This window comes from Monodon monoceros, unplaced genomic scaffold, assembly GCF_005190385.1.
Source record: "Monodon monoceros isolate NGI ecotype Baffin Bay Population unplaced genomic scaffold, NGI_Narwhal_1 Super_Scaffold_13, whole genome shotgun sequence".
NCBI lineage: Eukaryota > Metazoa > Chordata > Mammalia > Artiodactyla > Monodontidae > Monodon > Monodon monoceros.
Genome location: NW_021703769.1, coordinates 41,868,758 through 41,888,142, shown reverse-complemented (window position 1 = coordinate 41,888,142; position 19,385 = coordinate 41,868,758). Strand labels below are relative to the sequence as shown.

The window sequence follows — 19,385 nt, the reverse complement described above, 5'->3', positions numbered from 1 at the left end:
AAGCTATTACTAAATACAGGGAATCTCATTTGTATATACTTGGTGTAGCTCTTCCAAATGTTGTTTAAAAATAAATGTTGTTGAGGAGACCTCTACGAGTAACTGCTTACTTACCTGGGGCCAGTTAGAGTATTTTTCTTTGGGTGAGAAACTGTCGATTCTCTGCTTCTTACACAGATAGATATACACAAGCAAATACATACTGATGACAGGTCTTAAAATCGACAGTCCTTAAACTGGCAAAATATGTATATAACATAAATTTGTGGAAAGCACTCAATTGAGAATTGTTCACAGTGAATGCAGTTCATCTTGTGGACACGTTTATGGTGTTTTAAGTTGCACTTGATCATTTTATGGTCCAGAAGAGATGGATTTGTATCAGCAGACTCGTTCAGTGGGCGAGAAGTAATGAATTTGGTCCTCAAAGCCGCAGAGCAGTGACGCCCTGCGGTTTCAGCATGGAAGAGAACAGTTGAGCGTTTTGACCTGATGCTTTGGGGGTACTGACCTTCTGTGCCTCCTCTCTGCATCAGCACCTCATCCTATGCCCAGTTTTAATTTGGGGCAAAATAGGACTTTAGCGTCCATTTCCACTTCCTGTGTAGTTTTCCCAAACTTCACGTGCGCTGTCTCCCCAGCTGTCAAAGTGCGGTTGTCTCTGTTACAGAGAAGGGATCTGACTGTTTTCCTGTGGGGAGGTGGCCACGTGGTTGCCTTGGGCACCATTTCTGTGGTGCTCGTGCTGGTCTTCACTCATCGTCGTTGTGCTCAGCTTGTTTACGTGTTGATAGGCAAGGGGAGACTTAAAGTGTTTTATATAAAAAGCGGGAACCTGAGCCTTTGTGATCCTTGTATTTAACCTGGATTCAGGTGAAAACTTCATGGGTAAAGAATTTGGAAATCTCTCTGTGCCTCACAATAAACTTGGGTTACAAATATATCGAGAATGCACCCTGTTCTCAGTGCAGAGAAAACAAAAAAAAAGATGCCATTATGTGACTAATGAAAATAATCTTTGATTCGGATGAACCTGAAAGATATCACCAGAACAGAGTTAGTGGAGCCCAAGATAGTGGAGCCTTACCTTCTCTGAAAAGCAAACTAACCTTAAGTACATCTCTCGGAAAACTGCCAGCACCTGATATGGTGCCGACACATACTAGTAGCTCAATAAACGTTTATTCCTTCAATGAGAGGCCTCCCACCACCACCCCAGCTACTGCCAAAGGCCCACTCCCTTAGAAGGCTTACAATCTTGTAGGTTAGAGAGACGTTTATATAATTAATATCGGTTATATAAACTAACTAGTACAAGTTTAATTCTATAATTAATGTCCCGTGATGTGTGCTCTGAGCAGAGTGTGAGCAGCATGCTGGGAAGTCACGGAGGAGGGAATGATTCTTCCAGGGAGAAAGGAGTGGAAGCAGGGGTGCTGCCAAGGGAGGGACTGTGGTTGGACACGTGCCCTGGAGGCTGAGCAGGAGGCCACGGGACGGGTGGATACTGAGGAGGCCATTCAAAAGACCCTTCCAGAGACCGACAAACGTGCCCCATTCCTGTGCTGACCAGTTGTCTGAAGTGTGAGATTTTTAATCCACTGGGAGCAGGGGTTAGAAAAGGTAGTGTTGGGTTAGCCGGGAACAGGTCCTGAATGCCACGCTAAGGGCTTTGACCTTGACAGGGGAGTGCATGGAGGCGAGTGGAAAGCAGGAAGCTTGTGAAAGGGTAAAGAATTTGGAGATTTCTCTCTGCCTCGCTCTAAGCTTGTGTTGCAGTTATACTGAGAATGCACCCTGTTCTCCACAAGCCAGCACATCTGATTTGGGGGCAGCAACACGCAGAGCTTTACAGCAAGGCTGCTCAAACTTCACCCTGCGTCGGAAGCCCCTGAAGATTTTGTTAAAACACAGATTTCTGGGCTCCACCCCAGAGTTCCAGATGAAGTGTGGGTGAGACCTCAGAATTTGCATTTCTAACAAGTTCCCAAGTGAAACTGTTGCTGCTGGTCAGGCGTCCCACTTTGAGAACCGCTGGTTTAGGTTATGGACTGAGAAATTGAAGGCAGAAGCTGCTGAGATCTGTATGTGGGTTTATTAATGTGAGTTTATTAAAATATCAAGACACGAGGCAACAACATGAACCATTGCCCTAAATGTACCCATAATGATCTTCTTTGTTCAGTATTTTGGGGAAATTATATACAGTGTTAATGGTTCCAGAGAGTCCCCACCCTCTTCATTAATGTGGGACTCTTGGAGACACCAGTGTAACGTGGTGAAGACAGAGATCCCTCTGATCCCCTTACAGACCTCGTTGAGCCCAATTCACAGGAACACACAGCTTTGGATAGCTCTCTCCCCGTCAGGCCATCTTCCTCTGTCTCCTTCCAGCTCCACCCCTGCTGTCCCCCTGCATCCTGCATCCCGTTGTGAGCACTGGGGGCTGATATCGAGAAGCAGAAGCAAGTGCATTGGATGCTTTTGGGGGCTCTCTCAGGGACTTTATCTTCCTCTTGCTGGCTTATCATTTTGTGCCCAAATGCCCTGATTCTGCTTCCCCGGGAAATCACTCAGCCGCGCCTGTCCTCCAGAGACTTGGTATGTGCAAGTTGTCAGGGAAGTTGCCATGCGTTATAAAGGCATCATTCTGGGGCCACCGTGGGAAAGGGGAGTGAAACCCAAATTATGAAGTAAGTGTGAAGTAGCTGTTGAATTAATTAGAGATTTCAAAATATGGTCTGACATTAATGAGCTGTGAAAGCAACAAAGAATAAGAGGCAGGACTTTCCTGGTGGGCCAGTGGTTAAGACTCTGTGCTTCCAATACAGGGGGTGTGGGTTTGATGCCTGGTCAGGGAACTAAGATCCCATGTGCCATGTGGTGTGGCCAAAAAAAAAAAAAAGAAAAAAAAGAGGAAGACGCTGCTGGCCAAAGCCTCACGAGCTGGTGTCCAGTTATCCACATCCATATCCTGATTTTGCTGGAGGCCATCTCATCTACCAGAGAGAAGAACAATGGCCTTGCTGGTTCACTGTTGCCAAGCCTGAGTACACTTAAGACAAGCCCATCTGGGGGCTCCATCCTCCAGCTCTTCATCAGGATGCCCGTGATGTGTCAAGTACTCTTCTAAGGTGTAGTGAAAACCAGCTAAAACTCCTAATTCTCCTGGAGCTTATTCTAGTAGGGAAGAGACAGAAACAAGACATACAAGTAAATATATACAGATTACGTTGTTTTACGGCGCTTCTCAAATGTTGCGTAGTTTTACAAATTGAAGGTTTGTAATGCATCCCTGCATTGTCAAGACGATGGTTAGCATTTTTTAGCGTTAGAGTGTTTTTTCACTTAAGATATGTACATTGTTTTCTTAGACATGCTATTGCACACTTAATAGACTACAGTAAAGTGCAAGCATAACTTCTATAGGTACTGGGAAACCAGAAAGTTCGTGTGACTCACTTTGTTGCAATCCGCTGTACTGTGGTGGTCTGGAACCCAACCCACGATATCTCGGAGGTGTGACTGTACCATGTTAGGTAGTAAGAAGTGCTTAGTAGAAAGATAAGAAAAGAGAAAATAAGTAGTGTGGAGATGGGGAGTAAAGGGGTGCAATTTGAGATGGTATATCCAGAGAAGGCATCACTGAGAAAGTGGCTTTTGAGCAAAGACTTGAAGGAAGTGAGGGAGCTAGTCATGTGGAAAGAGGATTCCAGAAAGAGGAAAGGTCACAGACAAAGTTCCTGAGGCCACACTTAGTGTGTAGTACGTTTGATGGGTTCTAGATAAGCAAGGAAGGCGGAGTGAGCAAGGGAAAACGTGGTGGGAGATGAGGCCAGGGAGGGGACAAACTGTAGAGATCCTTGTACGTCAGTGCAAGAACTTGAACTTGTACACTGAGCGCGATGGGACGCCTTGGGAGATGTCCCATTCAGCAAAGAAATGGCCTCATCTGACAGTTTTTAACAACATCACTTTGGCTGCTGTGTTGAGAAAGGAATGAGGGGAATGTTGAGGGGAGGGAGACAGAAGCAGAAGTGAGGGGACCAGGTAGGAGGCTGTTAAACGTAGTCCAGGCAAGAGGTGACGGTGGCTTAGACCAAGATGCTAATGGTGGTGATGGTGCAGAGTGTCAGATTCTCATTATATTTGGAGTGTGGTGGAAAGGATTTGCTGACTGATTGGATGTGAGACGTGAGAGAAGGAGGAACATCAAAGATGATGCCACAGTTTCTGGATTGAAGAAATAGAAGAATGGCATTGTCATTACTGAGGTGGGGGAGCAAGTCTGGATGAGATTAATTTTGGTAAATTTAGCCGTGTTAAGTTTGAGATGCAGTTAGACATCCAGGTAGGCAGACATACCAAGTAGGCAGTAGGATGTACGAGTCTGGGTTCAAGGGAGAGAGATGAGCATCCCGGGAATCAGTTTAAGCTATGAGATGGGATGAGATCACCAAGGGAGTGAGCTCAGGTAGAAAATAAAACACGTTCAAGGACTAAGCCCTGGGACACTTTGATGTTTAGAGGTCAGGGAGATGAAGAGAAATCCCAGCAAAGAAAACTAAGGTAAGAGAGGCAGCAGCCTGGAAGCCAGATGAAAAAGATGTTTCAAGGAGGAGCTGTCGGCTCCATCAAATCCTGCCATAGGTCAAGTCAGATCAGGGCCAAGAATGAACCAGTGGTTTAGCATGAAGTGACCTGTGGCAGGTTGATGACCTTGGTAAGAGTAGATGAGAGTAGTTTGAGTGGAGTGTGAGTAACTGAGGCTGGATTGAAGGGATCCTGGGAAGAAGGAAATTGATGACATCAAGAATAAACTCTTGCGGGGCTTCCCTGGTGGTGCAGTGGTTGGGAATCTGCCTGCCGATGCAGGGGACACGGGTTCGTGCCCCGGTCCGGGAAGATCCCACATGCCGCGGAGCGACTGGGCCCGTGAGCCGTGGCCGCTGAGCCTGCGCGTCCGGAGCCTGTGCTCCGCAACGGGAGAGGCCACAACAGTGAGAGGCCCGCGTACCGCAAAAAAAAAAAAAGAAAAAAAAAAAAGAATAAACTCTTGCAAGGAGTTTGTTATAATAGGAAGGACAGAAATGGAGTGGCAGTTGGAAGGGAAAGGGAGGCCAAGGTGGGAGTTTAAGGTGAGAGAAATCCTAGCTAGTTTAGATGCTGCTGGAATAATCGAGTAGAGACTGAGGATGTGTTGGTGCAGGGGAGAGAAGAGAAAATTGCTGATTGCAGTTTCCTTCAGAAGGCAGGAGTCTAGAATCCAGCATCTAGGAAGAGGGGTTGGCCTTAACCAGGAGCAGTGGTGTACATCCCACGCCTGGTAGCAGGAGGGAAGAGGAGATACAAGGCCGATGGTGGCCCCGGTGGGCTGAGGGTGGTTGTGGGAGTGTTCTATTGATTGTTTCCACTTTCTCAGTGAAATAGGAACCCAGGTTATCATCTGAGGGTGAGGAGAAAGATGGAGTAAACTGTTTAGAAAACTCTTATCTAAGAGAATGGGAGAATGGATGGAATGGGGAAATGTGGTATGACTGTTTGGAGGCATCCAGGCTGACCTCAGAGTGGTGATTGTGACTTTAAAATAGGACCAGGAAGCCATTTGGTGGCATGTTTTCCTTCACCCCCATCCTGCAGGTACAGGGCAGGAGTAAGCAGACAGCTGGATTTAACCAAGATTGTGGTTTAGCTTCGTCAAGGGAATTTCAAGAGCAGAACAAAGAGATTTGAGGTTGAATGCAAGGGAAAGATTGTAGTGATTGCCCATGGTTTCCAAGTTGGGTGAGGGAGGAACCAGGGCAAAGGTCATGGAACAGGAGGTCGGGGTGTTGGAGGGATCGTCTGTTGGTTGATGAAATTTCCAAGATTCATGGCAGGAGTTCCATAGCGTTGGAGCAGGTGACAGTGAGCAAAACCTAAGACGTTCAAGGAGTCGGGGATGTGACTAAGGCGAATTGCCTGCGAGAAGGATGGGTACAGGTAGGATCCGAAGGTGTGGGCTTCACGTAGGCGGGGTTTTAGGAAGGGCAGAGGAGCAGTGGTGTGAAAGTTGGATGGAAGTAAAAAAGCGTCTACCAACCTCCCAGCACAAGAGGATGAAGAGTGTGGGGAGAACACAGTCCCTACTTGAGATGGCTACAGGGGAAGGGGTCCCTTGGGGAGAGCCAGCTCTCAGTTAGAGTGAAGATGAACGGGAAATTCCCAGAAGAGGCTGAGGATGGGGGGATTTTGCACTTGACTGACTGTGGGTTCAAGAGGAACAGTGGAAGCAGTCAGAGATCCAGGGAGCACTAGAGTCTGAGGGAGGAGGGAGACCTAGGCTTCTTCTGTGACTTTCTCTGGATTCCAGAGTCCCAGGACAGGATGGTTTCCCTGTGAGCATCCTGCGTCTTACTACTCCCGGGTCACGGGTATGGTTCTATTAATTCCTGGGCTTTCTTGGCAAGCAGGCAGCATCACGCCCGCTCATGTCCAGGTCTCTCCTTGACACCTGGTTTGCGTCCAGCCAAGGTGGCATGTTGCTGTGCTCTTGCCCTAAGGAAGCCCTCACCCCTTTGCTAATTGTGCTCAGTGGGGTCTGTTGAGGAGGAGAGAGCTGGGGAGAAAACCCCCAGCTAAGCTGCCAGGAGCAGTGTTTCCCAAGCTTTGGTGACATTGGTACTATTTTTACTAAATGATTTTTTGTAAACATACGTACTTTTCTTTCCTTACAGAAATATCTTTTTAAAAGAAACTCACAAGAAGAAACCTGCCACAATTAAAACACTATTGTAAATGATGAATATAGAGCCAGAACAATGAAAGTTTTAATATTATACATCCTTGGATAACCCCAACTCATCTAATTTGCCACTCGGGGAAGTGAGTGAACCTGCGGATGGCTGAGACTCAGGACTCCCTCTTCCTCCCGAGGCTCCCTGCATGGGTGTCCTCCCCCTACTGATCTCTGTGGTTTACTGATCCCTGACTTTCCTGCTCACCCCTGGGGTATACATGCAGGAGAACCAAAAGCTGAATCACCAGCCTGAGAAGGGCGTTTCTCTAATGTGCGGGGTAAGGTTTCCAGTACAGGGGCGCGGCCCCTGCAGAGGCCCAGCGTGGGAAGGAGTGTGCGCTTCCAGGGAGTGAGACACCTGCGGGAGGAGAGGCTGGAGGAGAGGCTGCTGCACGCAGTCGGGTACAAATATAAAATCTGGGTCTTCTTGTAGGAGCAGCGTGAAGCTTCTAGGGGACTTAAGGGGGGATGTAGAATGATCAGATTTAAGTTTTTAAAAAGCTCCCCTGTCAATTGTGCAGAGAAGGGATTGGAGGGGCAACTGGATGGAGACACTGGGAGAGGCCTGGCCGAGGCCGTGTGAGACCTGGTGGCCCAGAGTGAGATGGCAGTGGCAGTGAAGGATGGAAGGGTAGAGCGCTAAGGAAAGCCTAGGAGGTGAGAGGTGCAGGACCTGGTGCTTGTCTGACTGTGGCACGTTGGGGGGACCTGGGGACCAGCGTCTGTCTGGTGTGGCTTGGTGGACGGTGGTGACATGCACTGAGATGAAGTAGAGTTGAGATTGGAGAGAACGGGTGGATTTGTTTCACACAGGCTGACCTTGAAGTTGGTGTGTGGCATCTAAAGAAAGACATCTCCCAGTTAGGGACATGGGTCTGGAGCTTGGAGGAAGAAGAGTGGGAATGAGATGGGAACTTGATCAGGAGCCTGTGCCTCAGGTGTGACCGTGGAGGCTGGTGGTGTCTCCCAGCCTCTCCTGGTCACCGTGACCTTGGTATGTGACTGATGGGCACCAGTGTCCACCTGCCATCCAGTAGGAACAGTAAGTTCCACTACTGGTTAGAGGCTGGACTGAGAATTCTTCCTCCGAAACAAAGCAAAATACAGTGTGGGTTTTGATACTAATGATCATTGAGATGCAGACAGATTTTGTTTGTTTTTCCTTTGTCCTCCTCCTCCTCCTTTGTCCTCCCTCTTCCTTCTCCTCATCCTTCTTTTTCTTCTCTGCTGCTGCTTCTCTCTTGTCCGTTGCGGTGGCATCTGGAAGCCAACACTGACATTTTATATAAAAGTGTAAACATTTCGTGTAGGCACATCACTGTAACAGAAAGGTCACGCTGTGGGATGTCCTTTCTGCACCCCACGTGGAGAGTGGAGGGACACTTCTGATAAGCCATGAAACTCTGTGTCCCTCACTTTACAGAGTCACGTGCTGCTCGTAATCGTATTTGGGAAGCAGAGATGCAATGCTTACGCAGAGTACGGTTATTATTTGTAAGTCTTATTTGTGCCGCTAGATTAATATTTTCCCTTCTGGAGAAATTTACATGCTAATCACTTTTCGTTAATTTTTAAGTTATTTGAAACAAATTTAAACAAACAGATTTTTGAATTATTTTAAACAAATTAAACAGTTTGTTTAATTTGAAGCAAATTATTTTTTTAAGATGCATTTTTAAATTGTTTTAATTAACAATTTAAAAAAATTTTTAAGAACAATTATATGATTGTTTTAGTGGGGTTTTTTCGAATTTTTGAATTCTGTTTTATTTTTTTATACAGCAGGTTCTTATTAGTCATCAGCTTTATACACATCAGTATACATTAAACAAATTATTTTAAACAAATAAGAGGAAACCAATTTTTCCTCCAACTAATGCTGATTTATTTTGCTTTTCCTGGTTAATAGATCACTGTCCTGGATGAGACGTGGACCGTATTCAGGCGTTACAGTCGTTTCCGAGAAATGCATAAAACATTGAAGTTGAAGTATGCAGAGGTGAGTTACGAAATAATTATCTCCAATTAAGAACATTTGTTTTATAAAGTAAATGAGTTGATTGCATTATCAATCCCCCCCTTCTCTTTAGGTATTAGCTTGTAAGTGTCACCAAGTTTTATTTCAATTACTTGTCTTTCAACGATAGGTTTTTAATTTTTGTCCTCTGTTCCATTTGTATTCTACACAATTCAGACATTTTTTGAACACAAAATTTTGAGTGATAGTTAAGCAACAGTAAATGAATTCTGTCTTTTTCATAAACTTTACAGTGTATTTTAAGTAAATATTTTAATCAATTTATAACTTCTCAGCCATGAGTGAGACCTATTAAAATAAAATAGTAATAAATTTTTCAGTATAGATTTGCCCTTTTTTCTCTTAAAAAAGATTGCATTAATGCTTAGACTTCCACATAATGAGGAGTAAAGTCATAAAAGTTAATTTGCCCTCACACATGGAGGGGAGGTAGACAGTAAATACAGAATTATCTAGAAGCAAGGAGGCATTTCATCTGATAAGATAACCAGAGTGTATTTGATACATTAGTAATCTTTTTTTTAAATTTTGGACAAAGACTGGTTTTTAAAATACTTTTAAGCAAAGAAAGGTCTTCCTAAAATTTATGTGTATCTTCCAAGTGAATGTATTCTTATTATTTTTTTGTTTGTTTATTTTTGCTTCAACTAAAGGAAACCTTGTATAGGCACAGCTCTTTGGGCATTCTGATTTGAACTGACTACAAATCAGTCAATAATCATTGTCTATTTAGCCTGCTTTCCCTAAGTATGGCTTTTCAGTGCATTTTTATAGTGTCTTATGATATTCTAAAAAATAATTTAGTCAGACATGTGTCCCTGATTTGTTTCATGTTAATTACATAATGTTTCCTTAACACCTCCATGGCTTCTAAGCTCCCTTGTCTGATATACAATATAAAGAGAAATACCTTTGGGTAGATAAAGTGGTTCCTTGATGTGTAAAAGAATCTAGAGTCCAGGAAAAACTGAGCTATCTTTGAAATTCTGTTGTTAAGTTATCATAATAGTATTCGATTAAAAATTGAAGAAGGTTCAGGTATGAATTTTAGCTCAGTGTTCCCAAGAGGCTTCAGTTCCAGAAGCAACTACATCAAAGTCAATTTATTAAGTTTGTCTCTGCAATTTACTCTTCATGTCCCAAGTTAGTTTTGACAATAACGAGGAGTAATTGTATACATATTAAATGTATAGAGCAACTGGTTTTTAAAGTGAGCTTTGCAGCTCATTGACTGCTTGATTATAAGTTACTACATCAGTACTTTAATAATGTACAGATTTTCATATTAACTTGCTAAATTCCCACAGTGTAGTTGGAAGAAAACAATTGAAAAAAAGGATTTATATATTTATATATTATATATTTATATATTTATATATTACCAGGATTTATATATCTATATATGTATGTATGTATAAATTCATTCCATGATTTATTTCATATCAGTTCTTTCAGTGCCATTAGTTCAATGCCATTCTACATAGGCACATTTTTCTAAACTCTAGTAATACAGTAGTGGACAAGAAGAACAAAAGTGTCTTCTCTTATATATCTTAAATTTATATCAGGACAGACTGACAATAAACCAGGAAAATATAATAATAACTAACAGTTAAAAAGTATGCTTGCTAAGTTGCAGTTACCATTTTAAGTGAGGTATATGCATTATAGGAAAAATATCAATAAAATGCCATGGGCAGAAGGTGTTGGACACTTTAGTATAAGGACGTTTCAGGGTTGGGCTCTCTGACAAAATGGCATTTTAGTTGAAATATGAGATGAGAGATATTTAAATTTGCTAAGCAATAAGAGACAGGTCTAATCAGTGTTTTTAAAGAAAACTTTGGAGCAGACAGAAGCAGTCTTTAAAGATATAATAGAAGAAAACTTAACCTGAGTTTAATAATGACGTGAACCTGTGAACTGAAGTGGTTGTCTGCTACCAGACAAAATTAATGAACAGAGATTATCACACATGTAAAATTATTTTTAAGGGGGAAAAGGGTGTGTTACATACATGCTGAAAAAATTAACTGGCCTTCAAATGAAGAAAATTGAGCTGGTTTCCTCCTTCATTTGGTCATAAATCTGTATTGAGCAGCCCCACACTGCATACAATTGTGAGCAAGACAACGACATCCCTCCTCTCATGGAGCAGAGAAAATGAGCAATAAACAGACAAACAAAGCCCAGTAAATAAGAGGATTTTAGGTAATGTTAGGTGCCTTGGAGAAAATACAAGGCAATGTGATAGTGTGGCCTGAGAGCTGGGCAGTGGGCTGCTTTAGATGCGCAGGTAGAAAGGGTGATCTTGGGGTGAGATTGAGCTGAGATCTGAATACTGAAAAGAAGAGAGGTGTGAAGATCTGGAGGTGAGCACAGCTGAAGGTGAGGGAGCAGCAACTGCAAAGGCCCTGGGATGGGACCAAGCTCAGCGTGTTTCCAGAATGAGAAGACCCAGGGAGAGTGGCCAGTGTGGTAAAGAGGAGGGCAGGGGCCTGACCATGTGGCACCGTGAACCTGAGTCTGAGTGCTGTGGGAAACCACTGGATGATATTCAAGAAGGTCTGGACGTTGAAACCCAGCTGGAATTTCCATTCTGTTCATAGAGGACTTCTCCCAGAAACCCCTTTCCTGAAGACAGACTCGTGATCTAAATGGTAACGAAGATGGGAAGTTGCTTTTCCACATTGAGTCCAGCTTTGTGACTTACAGTTTCTTTCTTATAAGGACAAAAAACACTTACGAAAGGGAAACTACAGACATGTGTGCATGTATTTGAAAGAGAAGAGAGAATGTGAATAGTGGTTGAAACCATGTGGTGAGATCCTAAAACAAGCACCGCCTAGAGACAGGGAAGCTGAGCTAATTACAAACACTGCAGGGCTGCCTGGGTGCCACAGAGCTTTTCCTTGGCCACAGCTCTGACGAACTCCTCCCAATTCACTGAGCGCTTCCTGCCCGGCTGTGCTGCGCCTTTGACATTCATGGTCTCTGTGGTGGGAACGAGAGACTCGCCTCTTGTGACACAACCCGTGAGCAGAAGCCCAGGCAGTTCATCTCTATTTCCTATTTCTAACCAAACAATATTATCGAAACAGAACCGGGGAGAAACATTATCTCTAAGCACACAGTAGCATGTCATTCTAGATGGTGATAAATCTTATTTCAGTGAGAGGGCAGCATCGTCCATTTAACATTTTCAAGATGAAGCTTAAATATCAAGATAAATATCAGGTTTATTTTTTTCGTTGACATTTCTTTTGTGCAGCCTCACTTCACATCGTCTTACTTGCCGAGTGTTTGTTGGGACTTGAGATCAATAATCTGTGTATAGGTATTCATCAATTATGATTCATCTTATAACTGTTCATATAATTGTATATAATGTCAATCTTCTTGAAGTAATTAGCTACCTCCAAATGGGGTAGCAGTTTGGCCTGACAACATCCTGGAAATTATTGGACTTGTTAAAGACAGTATTTCTTCAGGGAAGAAAGCCAAAGGGTTCATATGGAAGAATACTGAAAGTTTCTTCTCAGGGAATGGCTGTTTCATAGCCAAGTGGGAACAAGTTTTATTTACCTCATCCCTTCACCACATTGGACTCATTATTTCTATGGAATTAGAAAACAGAAAACTACTCTTGCTGTCTTAATTGCATAACAAAATGGTTGGTGATCATTTTTTAAATGATACGTATTAAATTTATCTAGTCATACAAGGTTCCAAATTCTTAATCAAGCTGAAAAAATATTGAAAAAACACACTTGAATTCAGGATATCCAGAATTTGTGATATACTTACCAAGATAGAGAATGTTTATTCACCTCAAAACTGTAGATTTGGTTATAGCTTTTAATCTTTTAGAACTTTGTCTAAAGTTACATCCTACTCATTCCCATTTCATTGTGGAATCTTAGCCATGTTTTCCTGGGCATAGACCTCTAAAGGAGTTTGATGTGACAGTTCCTTTTATGGAGGTTTTTTTTTCTTTCAGTAGTCTTTTTTTCTCCAGATAATAAGTTACATGTTTATGGTTAAAGACTGAAATTACTCAAAGATATATACATAGAATGTGAAAGTTTCTCTTAATCTGATCCTCAGAAGTAACCATTTGCAATGCCCTCAGGAGGTCTTCTTGGGTCCAACTAAACTTTCAGACTCACAGGACTCCCATAGGCCACGCTTGGCACCGGCTGACCCAGGAACGATGTAAGACAGAGATCACTGCTTCCCGGCAGGGCCGAGGCACGGAGGGGGTCTGGCAACAGCGTCCACTGCAGTCCACACAGCTGTCCAGATGCTGTTCTCTTTGCGCCACCTCTCGCAGGTAATAGCTTAGGTGCTAGGAGAGGAGCCTCACGTGGGGAAGATTCGAGAACCACTCTGCCATAGAATCCTATGCAACAGGAGAGGCACTTTCTCTGGGCACAACTCCCTGGGCAGAACGTCCAGAGTCCCCGTGAGGGACATGCTGAGTTACAGGAGTCACCTCACTCAGAGAAGCCTTACGGTATGGCTTCCTACCAAATAGCTCTCGTTTCCCTGGTCCGCAAACAATTTATCGGTTTATCAAGCAATTTATCATGTTCCCATGAGCAGTGGTACCAAGTTGGCATAACACTTGATCAGGTTCCCAGAATCCTCTTGATGGACATACGAGTAGTTTCCAGAGTTTTGCTGCTGTGAGTACTTCGCTATGGACATTCTGGAAGATATCAACATGTCTGCAAGTGCAGACTTGCTCCATGAAGAAATTTCGTAATTGCTCAACTGTTGTTAAAGACTTAATTTACAAAAAACCAAGATTAGGAAAGAACACACAGAAACTGGGTGGGCTGAGAGCGCTGAGGGCCTTCACCCCCATTAGTGAGAGGGCTTTAAGAATTCCTTAACCGTCATTCGTCTAAGTCTTTTCATCTCCCTGTTGACTCACATTCATTTGCTTATTTATTTACTATAATGTCTCCTTAAGGAGAATGATGTCAGCTGAAGGGCCTCCAAGGGATACTTTATATTCACTCGGGTGGTGAACCAATTTAAGCAGGCAGGGTTGTTGATTATTAGGTATAACATATGTCTGTGAAGAAAATAGAAGGAACCTAGGGGTTATTACAGGCAGAGTGAACTTACAAATTGAAAGGATGAGAAGTCAGTGGATTCTCTGAAACTCTGGGGTGTGGGGATTGAAGATAGGGGAAAAGCAGAAGTCAAAGAAAAATTTAATGCATTATTTTGTATGGTGACAAATTTCAGAATAAAAAAAGAAAACTAAATTATCTGTCCTGAATAATACTGGAAGAAGAACAGATTGCCCGCGGTGACTGGGCTCATGTGTAAGCGTTGTGCTCGTTCTATTTCCAGATTCACTGTGTGAGTGGGTTGAGCTCTCACTAGAGGTGCTGCATTATTCAAGGTTTTAAAAATTGTTTTATTTTTATTTATTTATGTTCTTTCAGCTTAGCATTTTTTTTCTGGATTCTAAATAGCTTCGCCTTCTGTTTTGAATTAGTTTGTCCTCTTTATACGCTGACATGTGTTGTGCAAGATAACAGCTCCTCCTGGCTTTCCTTCTCTGTGCCCGTTCGCTGACCTTGTGTGGAATCTTCATCAGATTAAACCCTGTGTTTTCAGACTCCCCATCTGTAAAATGATCATGCCACAGCTAGTTTGCAAAAGATTGTGAGGGCCTCAGATGAAATATGTTATTGAAAGTAGCCACAAAGTATTGTACAGCATCTGCGGGAGAGCATGCCTTTGAAATTTTGTCATGCAAACCATTGCCGCAGTGATCTTTATCTGTATGAAAACTATGCATTTCCCACTCTATTAAAATCAGTATAATCCTTTTAAACATCAATCAAGTTATGTGCCCAGAAACAGAGCCCCAGTAAGTGTCGTCTTCTCTTTTCTCTACGGATGAGGCAGAGTTACTATTGATGTCTAGTGTCCATGAAGTTTACCTGTGGATCCAGGTCATAGTCTGAGAGTCAGTCAGGACAAAAACATAGCTCATCAAGAAGCTGAAGAGAAAGGACTATTTTAAAACCACATCCCCTTTCAACCATTAGAATGAATGAATAGTGAAGACCTAGTGTCCTATCCCCTTCTCCCCTTTTGGATGAGTGGTCTGGTGGGCTCTGAATGTATATCATGAAGTGGTAGGACATGGGGCTGGAAGATCAGAGGGTCACTGAGAGAGCTGCTCCTTCTAGGAGGTCCAGAGATGCTAACCCCTGTCTGATTTGTAGAGGACTTTTTTTTAGTACAGTTAACAAGGAGACTTCCCTCCTGAGGGCTGGAGCCTAATGGGCTCCGGAGAATCATCTCACAGTGGAAGCAGTTACTCACTGGAGTCGATTGTTGAGGGCCCTTTTATAATCTTAGCTAATAGTGATTCTGAAGCAGGTTTGTGCTTCTGCCCAGAGGCAGGAGGATGAACCATGAAAATGGGATATTTTATGTATTAAAATGTACAATCTAAATAAATGCTAAGGGAACTTGACTGCCCATGTGTGGTGAGAGCCTAAGTTACTGGGACAGGTGTGTTGCCTGTCTGCATCATAACTGAGTTATCACAGTGAGTCTTCAGAGTCCCTAAGTGTCAGACAGGATCAGCCTCCATCAGCCATATCCCCAGGGGGGCTCCTTTCTCCCTGTTACGGAGCTAAGGGAGAAAAATATTTTCAGAGGCTTCGAGTAAAACATGAAAGATTGCTGTGTTAGAGCAACTGTTCAGTCTCACATCTGGCAGTGTCTGGGTGCCCAGTAAATACCATTGGGAGAGAAGAAAACGATTAGGGCAAGAGCTTATGTAGTTTGTATATGAACTTTCAGTTTGTACTGATAGAACCATTTTTAACCTTCTTTATTTCCCAAGTAATTTTCCCAAAGTAGCACCAAGAAAGGGAAAGAAAAGAAACTGGCTGTTGGCCTTGTATTTGTCTTAGACAGCCATTTACCATCCATCACTGAAATGCATTCTAAACAGTTTTATAACCAGCATTCCAAATTTAATATAAAAATTGCAAATCTACCCACCACCCAAATTATAATGCTACCAACCACAGCCACAGGGAGCATTCAGTAAACCTTAGATAAATTCAGCCGCGCCAAGCGCTCAGCCTCCTTGAATTTTTAAATAGCACATAGCTATGTAGGCAAACATAGAATGCTGCCGGCCTCCTGACCTGGTACGTTATCAGAGGCCCACTTACCTCACTGTATGGCTTGTATCATATGATTCTCTCTACCCGATAGATAATCAGTATTTAAGTCACTTCTTTCAAAGGTGGGTTGGGGAGCAAAAGGCACCAATTAGCTGGGAAGCTTTTCTGAGACATGTGGATCCAGGACCCAAACTAGGAAATTCTAATTCAGGAAGTCTGACATGGGATCTGAGAGTGTGTAGTTAGGGAAAAAAATATTCCCCAAATGATGCTCTCTGGACCGTTGGTTAAGATGCTGCCTGTCATTTCTTTCGCATCCACCTTGGGAGCGTTATTGATTTTTCATTATTACAGTCATTGTTATAGATCACCAAATCTAAAAGGTGATTTCCAGTGACAAATAATCTTGTCAAAATTAATGACAGGCACATTTAAACCTAGACAATGAAAACATGTTGATTGCCTCTTTGATCACCAAAGACTATGAAACATAGACTTGTACCAGGCTTTCCTCTTCAACCAGCTGGGAAACTTCTGTAACAGTGGGCTGGAACCACTTGCACATTATGAGACAATCAAGTACTCCAAGGGGCCTTAAAGATTGGGTAGTCCGGTTTTTCATTTTAGAAATGAGGAATCAGATCCCCAAGGAGAGTTTTGTTCAAAGTCACATCAAGACTTGGGGCCCAGGCAAGGTTCATGTCTCCTGACCCCTAGTCCTTCTTCTTTCTCCTGAGTCTCCATGACCATGTTTACTCAAGAAGGGGGAGTTTTCAGAGTTCTCCAGATGAGCCCAGAAAGAAGAAAATCTCTTCCCTAGAAAAATCTGTTACATAGCGAGACCCCATGGATGAAAACTAGAAATGGGGTTCCTTCTATTGAATGTCATGGCAATGACAGGTTCCTGTCACGTCTCAGTCCCTGAAAGGGACAATTTAGCATCACAGTAACGGACGGAAAATACAAGCATTTGATTTAATTCAACTGCATAATTATTCGTAAAAATGCAATATGAAATTCTCACAAATCTGAAATGTTTCTCACTTTGAAAAATTGTTGGGACATCTATTAAAGTTCTCAAATCTGTCTTCATTGGCTCATACCTAAATAAAATTGGTACTGGCTTTGGGAGGAGTGGGATTTTATTTTATTTTGTATTTTATACCAAATATAACAAAGTCAGGGCAGTCCTAAGTATTGATACATTTCCAAATGTGGTTTTGTACCTAGGATCTCGCCAAGTTTTAGCACTTCAGTGATGACAGGACAGCAGCTTCTGTTGGTGGAATGTCCTAATTATAATTGCTGGCTGTTCCACATGGACCACCAGCAAAGGATTCTGCCTTGTTCATTGAGCAGATCCTTAATGAGAGTCTAGAATGTACCAGGCTCTGGGCGAGGCACATAGCACGTGCTCATAAATAGTGCATGGTACGTTCACATTACCATATTAAAGGTCTACGGGAGCTCATAGCTCCTTTGATAACCCATCTAGGTTGCCCTGAAGAGTTGCCGCTTCATGCCTCTAACAAATCAAACTGGGAGAATTACTTGTTTGTGAGTATATTTCTCAGTGACAGCTGTTCTTATAAGGCCTTGGGAGCTACTATTAATTTTGAGTAGTCAGAAATGCTTCCATCTAGTCAGCTGGGAGAGTTATGGCAGCCCTTTGATGAGTTTTCATTATTTGTATTCCTCAAAAGCTGGAGTGGCTGAAATTTACAACCACAGACCTGCAGAGCGTGGGTGTTTCAAATGCTGGCTGTTGTCAGGTAGGTACGTCTACTGGAAAAAGACAGGTTAAAGCTGATTTGACCATATAGATTTGCCGTATAGAATTTTTCTCTCTAATCTTTAAAAACTGGATACTGGTTAGGTAGCCAAATATTCCAGGAGTAAAGAAAATGCCTAGTGAATGAGGAATGACAATAAAGTGCACTTTTATTAGGTGGTAACAAAGGTCAGATATTTTCCTTTCATTAGTAGAGATTCCATACTTTATTACTGTTGTTGTTCTCAGTTGTTCTCAGTTTCCCTTCAGTGATTTATAATCCAGTGTTAGCTGTTTAATTGTAAAATCATAAAAGATAGGCAAGACTTTTTATTGCTCACTTTAATTTCTTTTCTATATTAGGGCTGCCATTATTTATATACAAAGGAACAACGATGCCATATATCAAAACCTATGCTGTCTGTTGCCGTCAAGACCACCTGGCTAACCTAAAAAGTGAACTTGGCTAAGAGAAAAAGACCTTTAATAAAAGCAAACTTTTCCATTACATTTAATTTGTCTCCTTGATGGCAGCAGACTGGCCGACCTATCTTATTCTAACGTAATAAACATTGAAGTCAGGATTTGAGCGTGGTGACTCTTAGAAGAAATCAGGCTGTGTCAGTTCACTGGGAATCAGAAAGGGAAAAGCCAGCTTGTAGATGAAAATTTCACTCTGAGGTCATTAAGATCACTAAGAAATATTACAAAGCAACAGAGAATGCTGACTGTATTTCTAATATCTATACATATACATATAGCTAGCCAACTTGATGAATAAATGGATACTCAATGCTTTTATTTTCCCAAAACTGAGATTCACAAATAATTCCATAAACTGGCTAGCTAGTTCTATAAGGAGCCACTGTCTTTTCTTACTCCATTGATAATTCTTCGTATAGAGCTATTGTTCAGCCTGAAAGTTATGGGCTTGTTTCTCGAACATGCAAAATAAAGTTGATCACTTGGATTTTTAGACTCCACAAGCAGCAAAGAAGGGCAAGACAAATTTCATTGGAAATCAGTGAGCCTCAAAATCACTGATTCCATTTTTTTAATGGCTTCTGTTTAAGTCCTTTTGTCTTTAGAATATGTTTTCTTTATTGAATTGCAGAATAAGCTTGTCATTATTTCTCTTAGGCCAAAGAAATGTGCTATTTTAATTCTCATTTGTTTCCTATGTTTTACTCAGCATAATCAAATTTCATAATTACACAAAGTAAGCCATAGGGCTGTTGTTCAGTTTTCTTCCAGTGTTCTCTAGGCCTATCATGTCTCTTACAAATATCCAGTATATTTGACCTCAGTCATCATTTTTAACTTTAATGTACAGTTTTCCCATAAGAGCTCAATTGTCTTTGCATCATTTCCCACTCCTGCTGTAAGGATAATGGTTATAGCAGGAAGTGGTACAGTTTTATGGGTTTTCTCATGAATACTGCATTCCCGTTTGTTTCTGCCCTTTTTCTATTCTACAACCTTTGAAAAGTAACATTTCATTATTATATTGGGCTCTATTTTCCCTGTACACGTTTCCCTTACTTCAAATAAGAATGCTGTGAAGATTTTACGGGAAGAAAGGTACACTCCTCAAAAGCAATATAGCCAAGTTAATAGGTAAAATAT

General features: G+C 42.2%; 1 protein-coding gene across 3 annotated transcripts in view; it reads left to right on the top strand.

Moving 5' to 3' along the window:
• The window catches only part of KIF16B (kinesin family member 16B), a 293,377-nt gene that overhangs the window by 217,490 nt on the left and 56,502 nt on the right, over positions 1 to 19,385 (top strand). Inside the window, exons 24-25 of one of the 3 annotated variants that reach the window (XM_029220042.1) lie at positions 8,688 to 8,777; positions 12,924 to 13,036. In XM_029220042.1, coding sequence (XP_029075875.1) covers positions 8,688 to 8,777; positions 12,924 to 12,929 — 96 coding nt within the window. In that variant the 3' untranslated portion in view covers positions 12,930 to 13,036. Of the gene's footprint in view, positions 1 to 6,716; positions 7,687 to 8,687; positions 8,778 to 12,923; positions 13,037 to 19,385 lie in introns of those variants that run through there. The other 2 variants (XM_029220041.1, XM_029220043.1) reach the window with 2 other exon arrangements.